This window comes from Cervus elaphus, chromosome 14, assembly GCF_910594005.1.
Source record: "Cervus elaphus chromosome 14, mCerEla1.1, whole genome shotgun sequence".
Taxonomy (NCBI): domain Eukaryota; kingdom Metazoa; phylum Chordata; class Mammalia; order Artiodactyla; family Cervidae; genus Cervus; species Cervus elaphus.
This window is the reverse complement of record NC_057828.1, coordinates 44,576,700-44,583,669: the sequence shown is the minus strand read 5'-3', so window position 1 is coordinate 44,583,669 and position 6,970 is coordinate 44,576,700. Positions and strand designations below refer to the sequence as shown.

At 43.8% G+C, this 6,970-nt stretch overlaps 1 protein-coding gene across 1 annotated transcript in view; it reads right to left on the bottom strand.

Moving 5' to 3' along the window:
• Positions 1-6,970, bottom strand: part of MTOR (mechanistic target of rapamycin kinase) — a 124,432-nt gene that overhangs the window by 71,229 nt on the left and 46,233 nt on the right. Inside the window, exons 26-28 of the mRNA XM_043924194.1 lie at positions 6,727-6,869; positions 3,672-3,834; positions 3,412-3,557 (exon numbers count right to left, since the gene is read on the bottom strand). Of these exons, the coding sequence (XP_043780129.1) occupies positions 3,412-3,557; positions 3,672-3,834; positions 6,727-6,869 (452 nt within the window). The remainder of the gene's footprint in view (positions 1-3,411; positions 3,558-3,671; positions 3,835-6,726; positions 6,870-6,970) is intronic.

Genomic DNA, 6,970 nt, shown 5'->3' with positions numbered 1-6,970 from the left:
TGTAACCCACAGAGGTGCAGGTTCTGACAGCAAGAATCACTTTTAAAGCATCTTGTCTGGGGCAGGGTGACACGGATTCCAAGGACTTGAAGGTGAGCACAACACAGCCTCTACCTTCAAGAGGACAGAACTACAAAAAGGAGAGCTCAGCTCTCCTAAAGGTGAAGAGCACTGTGTTCTGACACACCCTGCAGGGTGTGTGAGAGAAGGTACAAAGGGTGCGAAAGAGAACAGGACTGATGGGCAGTTGGCAGAGCTGATGCCAACTGAAAGCGCTGGAATTTTCTCAATCAGAAAATTTTCTTAAAATGGGATAACATGTCAGGGGCTGGGCAGTGAGAAAACCAGTTTTGATCAGACCCTCTCTTCTATTTCGGGTTGAGAAAGAGAAGCAGGTGCTGTGGACAGAATCTGCATCTCCCTGATGCACCCCCCAACCCTCCATTCATATTTTGAAGGCTAATTCCCAATGTGATGGCATTTGGAGATGGGAGCCTTTGGGAAGGGATTAGGCCATAAGTGTGGAGACCTCATGAAAGGGATTATTGCCTTTATAAAAAGACCCCAGGAGGACACACAGGGCAATCAACGACCCAGAAGAGGGTCCTGCCAGAACCCAACCATGCTGGCACCCTGATTTTGGACTTCCAAGCTTCTAGATTTTTCTCCTAACTGTGAAAAATAAATGATGTTCAAGCTACCTGGCCTATGGTAATTCGTTACACAGTCCTGAATGAACTAAGAATGAGCAGGACACCAGATCTTATCCTAACGCTAATACGCCAAGTAAAAACTGTGCACATGTGTAAGTACAGGAGCACATGTGTTTCAAAGTACCTAAATACTCATTTAACTCTCTGCTCCCCAAATAAGCAGTTATACTCACTGATAAATCCAGCTTTGAGAGGCTGTCAGCCCCAGTTTGGGGATTACATGTGGATTTAATGTGTCCTGGAGCAGGTAAATAAAAATTTCAACAGGTAGGACGACAGATTGATCCAGTAGCAAGAGAATAGTACTGTCAGCACAGCACAACTTTTTATAACAAAAATAAAAACTAAGAATCAATTGTGCAAAGATGTTTCTGTGTACGATTAATCTGATTGCTTCAAAAAGAATTTAAGGCAGTTGACTCAAACATGTATGAAGTGAAGTGAAGTGAAGTCGCTCAGTCATGTCCGACTCTTTGTGACCCCCTGGACTGTAGCCCACCAGGCTCCTCGGTCCATGGGATTTTCCAGGCATGAATATTGGAGTGGGTTGCATTTCCTTCTCCAGGGGATCTTCCCGGCCCAGGGATCGAACCCAGGTCTCCCTCATTGTAGGCAGACGTTTTACGGTCTGAGCTACTAAACTTTAAAATAAATAACAAATGCTGAAGAGAAAGTAACAGAAGGAAAAATAAAATTAGAGGAGCAAGGAAGGCAGTAGAAAAAACAGCTAAGATGTCTGCAATGTGATACAGGTGGGCCAGGAATTGAGCTTTGAGCTCTCTAGTAGCCACTGTGAGGAAGGGAACCCAACCTCTTACTAAACAGCAATGCCTCCAAGACAAAACCAAAGTCTTGGAGGAGGGTCTGGGCCCTGGGAGGAGTGTCTGTGAGGACTGGGGTAGTGCTGAGAGCAACTTCTGAATAAGCAGCTTAAGGCTGTTTCTTAAAACTTTCTTCACTGAATATGACAGCATAATGTGGCAATGGTGCTGAGAAAAAGCAGTTTTACAAATTCAGCAGGAAAAGCTACAAGTAGAAACAAAAAAGATGGGTACAGGGAAGATACAGGAAACCAACTGAAGGGCTGAGCTTAGCTCAACCTGAACCAGCTGAGCTGAACCAGACTTGGAACCAACCAGAGTGTAGAGGCCCAGGTTTCACTGGGACCAGAGGTTTTTGTTTGTTTTCTTAAAGCCAGTATCAATCTGCAAGGAATTCCAAAGATGTATTTTCAATTACTGGAGAAAGGAAATGGCAAGCCATTCCAGTATTCTTGCCTGGGAAATCCCATAGACAGAGGAGCCTGGCGGGCTACAGTTCAGAGGATTGCAAAAGTCAGAACGACTCAGCCACTCAACATTTTCAATCACACTGGCTTTAAGAAGTTAAATGACCTTCTGGAACACTTTTCCAGGCCTCTAACTACATCTTCTACTACATATCTGCATAAACACTAATGCTTCAGTGATTGTCTCAAATATGGGAAAAACTGGGGGTTGGATGAGGGAAATTTCAGAGAGGTATCGAACAGAAAAAGGCAAGCAAGGAAATCAGTGTGTGAAAACTAGTTACTTAATGTTGAGTCACAATATTCAGCTATGGGGTCTTCTTCCAGTTATGACGCAAGATTGCATTATATAAGCCAGAGATGGAAGGAAGGAAGGAAGGAAGGTGTCTTCTTCTGCCTAATTTGAAACTGAGGCCTACCCGTAGGATGGCACATTTATAACCGTTCCTGTGTGGTATTTTAGAAATCAGCATTCTCTCCAAGTCCAACTTATTTGGGCAAAAACACGCTTCTATCTCTATCTTTTTGGTCACTTTGTAAAGCACTCAAAGGAGCAGATTTTAGCATCTACTCAAAAGCAGAGCTAGCAGAGAACTTGGTTATTTGATTATCCTTTCAAATGAAGGGAGCGCCACTCACAGCAGGCTGTTTCAGCTACAGTGGAGGTCCTGATTAGCTGCATGAGTTTTCCTAAACTATTTGTAGTGAAATAATCTACCATGTTAGCATTTACATGAAGATAATTAGATCTCGGAGTTAATATTCTCCGATAATCATTAGGGGAAGTAAACAATTCTCTAGGAGCTGTGGAGCTAACATTTAAGGCTGCTTGTAATTTCATAACAGTGAAAAATTTATTAAACAACCTATTTTTTCCATACCCAGAAGACTCAAAACCTTATGAGAGAACATAAGCAAATGAGAGGAAAAAAACCACTGGATTTCAGACATGGCTCTGCCTTTTACATTTACAGCACTCCACGGAGGAAGGCTCAGGTACCAACATATTTAGTCAATAAAACCCTAGCCTGCCTGTGGGTTGTCTATGAGGCACAGAAATCAGCTCCTACTCCCAAGCCAGAGAGCGCGGTCTAACCCAGACATAAAATCTATCTTACCTAGGCTGCTCTGGCCACAGAACTGCTTTAGGCTGATTTCATCGGGACAAGTAAGCAGAGGTTGGAAAAGAACAGGAGCCCAGGTGTTAAGGGTCAACAGAAGTGACAATTCTGGCTAGAGTACCAGGAAAGGTCACCTGCAACCACAACTCATTTACACGTGTGGCCAGACCCGACGGCAGATTTGACAGAGCAGAGGTCTCCAAGGGCCTCCAGGGAACTGGCACCAGGCAGTGAGAGAAGAGAGGTCATGTGAGATGCAGGCATCAAACAGAAAGGGTTTATGGCCTACCTGATGAGAGACTCGAGAATGGCAGGGGTGGGACCTTTCTGGAACTCCAGTTCTTTGTAGTGCAATGCTTTGGCATACGCTCGGCACTTGGCAGCCCTCTCGCCCAGCAGGACAATGCCATTGTCATCTCTCAATGGCAGGGGGCCCTGGAGGAGAGCAGAACCCCACATCATAGGAAACAAATGGCAGACAGGCAGAGGCAAGAGTGGGCTGTGCGGTGCTTCCCCTCCTCCCACCAGCTGGTTCCCTGACAGGCTCACCTTGTCACTGTGTTCCATGAATTCAGCCAAATTTAAGAGGGTTTGTGTGACTTCTGCGATGTCCTGGGAGGTGAGGGCCAACTCGATGCTTCTGATGAGCTCATCCTGCTGGTCCTCATTCAGCTCAGACCAGCAGGACACAAACGCAGCATTGAAGAGATCCCTGAAGGCAAACAGGAGTGGAGACAAATGTTGGAAATGCTCCTCCTGCCTCTGACTGGTGCCACAAAGCCACAACTTATCAAGCTACTCCTGGCACTGATAATGGTTGTATAGGCCAAGGCAGTCCAACAGAACTTGCTGGAAATGGTCTCTATCTTCCCCACCCAATATGGCAGCCACTGGTCAATGAGCACTTAAACAGTGATAAGTGTGACTAAGGAACTGAATTCTGAGTTTTAGTTGCTTTTAATTAACCTAAACTGAAATAAGCACATGGGCTAGTGACTGTTCAGTTTTTCAATACAGGTCCAGGGAAAACTGTGGGGGCGGGATGGAGTGGGGAGAAAGAAGAGCAGAACAAAATGACTTGTCTCCACAGTGTCTGCATCACTCTTCTTCATTGGAGAGGATGAACAGAAAGGGACTTTTAACATAGAAGTTGACATAACAGATTCAGTTAACATTCATCTTCAAACGATTCTTGGGATGTTTCTTCTCAGGCAATGGCCAAACTAAGATCATAAGTCGTAAAGGCAGCATCTGCTATTGCTTTTCAAAACATAAGCAGAACCCTTAGTTGGGTGGTCATAAACAAAGTGACAACAGAGCTTAAGAAACTAGAAGCATTAGAAAACAGAACCCAAATCTGTTAAGTCTTAAAACACTCCCTAAGCCAAACCTCTAACAGCTGGGGCCTCGGGAAGACGCGGGAACAGAGGTACCATTCCCAGAATCATGAAGACGATTTAAGATCACTACAGCACCACTCGGGTGGACACATTTGCTACCCGACATCTGGACTTCAATCTTTACCCTCTCTTTTTTGGCGTATGTGTGGAGAGGGAGTTGGAAACTACAGGATATGCCTGTATAATGTATGGGCTTAAGCACTGATGCCTATACATCTATTTTTATTTACATACTTAAAAGGTTAGGTCAGTTTGACATATACATAATTTTGGAATCTGATGAAACAAACAAAATCTGAAATTCATAGGGTAACATGAAGACCAAAAGAAGTCCTGTATACATTAAGAAGTAAGCTTTCTGATCTAGGTCCAAGGCTACGATGGCTCCCAAATGAACATGCTTGGCATTAAGGGGACAGACACATATGTGTGTATTTATCACAAACCTCTTTTGGATTGAGGATGTGCTCAAAAAGGACTTGGAGCAGACGAGAGGAAACACTATTTCTGCATGTTATGGAAATAGAGAATGTGAAATCTGCACACAGAGACACTTTTCAAACAGAGACTCCTTAAGAACAATTTTTTTTTAAGCATTAAAAAATATTTGAAAGAAATCAGATGAACCAAATCATGGCATCCAAGTAGCTGTCTCAGGGACCATCTCTATTCCTGCGAAATACACTCCAAAGAGCAAACCAGTCGTGATGATGAAAGTGAAATGGAATACTTCACTTTTTTGGTCCCTGCTAATGAAAAGATTGCTAATGAAATCATGCTTCATTATATATAAGCACTGTCCATTGTAGAAAAACTTAGAATATAAGGAAAAAAAAAAAGAAAATAATTGCTCCTTAAAACCTCCTAGAGATAATCATTGTATTGCTTTAAAATCTTTTTCCTATGTACACATATTTTTAATAGTTGAAATCCCACATTTGCACCACTTTGTATTCCATTTTATTCACTTACATTATACCATAAATCTTCTATATGTGTTATAACTTTCTATAAACCAAATTTTCAATGACTAAGAATCATTGTGTAAGGTTTATAGTATTTTTAAGGTAAATTCTATTTTCCAAAGATGGCTGCAGCACTAGCTCCTGTTCCACACATTCTTCTAGGATCTTTCTTGCTGCTGCTGCTGCTAAGTCACTTCAGTCATGTCCGACTCTGTGCGACCCCATGGACAGCAGCCCACCAGGCCCCTCTGTCCCTGGGATTCTCCAGGCAAGAATACGGGAGTGGGTTGCCATTTCCTTCTCCAATGCATGCAGGCATGCTAAGTTACTTTAATCGTGACCCACTCTGTGCGACCCCACGGACAGCAGCCCACCAGGCTCCTCTGTCCACAGGATTCTCCAGGCAAGGATACTGGAGTGGGTTGCCATTTCCTTCTTCCACTCCCCTATAAAAAAGTGGCATCCACATCTCCTCTCCTTGAGCCTGAGTGGGTCTTTGTGACTTCTTTTGACAACAGAATGGGGCAGAAGTGACACTTCATGACCTCCAAGGCAGGTTGTACAAGCACCGTGCACTTCTCTGTCAGTCCCTTGTGGACACTCACTCCTGAATTAAGACAGTATTCTGTGAGGAAGCCTGAGCAACCCATGGAGGAGTCCACATGGAGAGGAACCAAGGCCCCAGCCAGGGCAGAACCTTTGACCAACTGTCAGCCCCAACTTGGCAGATGTATGAATGCACCATCTTGGAAGTTGACCTTCTAGCCCTGGCACTAATACCCCTGCTGACACTGGGTGGGCCAGAGACAAACTGTTCCCACAAGTCCTGCCCAAACTGCAGATTTGTGAGTAGAATAAATAATTTTAGATGACTATTGTTTTAGATCACTAAGACTTATGATGCAGTCACGTGTAACTGGAACATCACTATTATTGGAAACAGGTTATAGTAAACTATTACACAGCTGTTTTCAGAGTTATAAATGACTTTGTAATTAAAATTTTGGATCTAAATCTACTAATGAAAGGTCTATTAGCAAGGTTAAGATGGATCCTCTTCCTATAATAAGAGCTTGTTCAATTTGCCTTTTTATTTTTTACCCCAGAAGTTAACAAAATTAAAAATACCTTTTTACTCTTACTGCTAATAAAAACTAATTCTTATATATTGTTTTCTACAGGCTGGTCCTCTTGATCACAATGTGAAGCTGGGAAGAAGGGAGCCCTGACACACCGCACCTGGCCATCGGGTTGTAGGCCTGTGCCAGGGCCCAGCAGGAGCGCAGGGAGGGTGACGAGGAGTCCTTCAGCAGCTCCAGGCTCAGCCGCCGCAGCCATTCCAACCAATCATCTTTGGAGACCCTTCTGGCAGCTCCCCAGGCCTATACACCACAGGCGACAAAGGAAAACTGTCAGCTGTGAGGGCCTATTATAAGGAGCCCTCGCTTATCTAAAGATTATCCCACTTCTTTGGTTTATACAA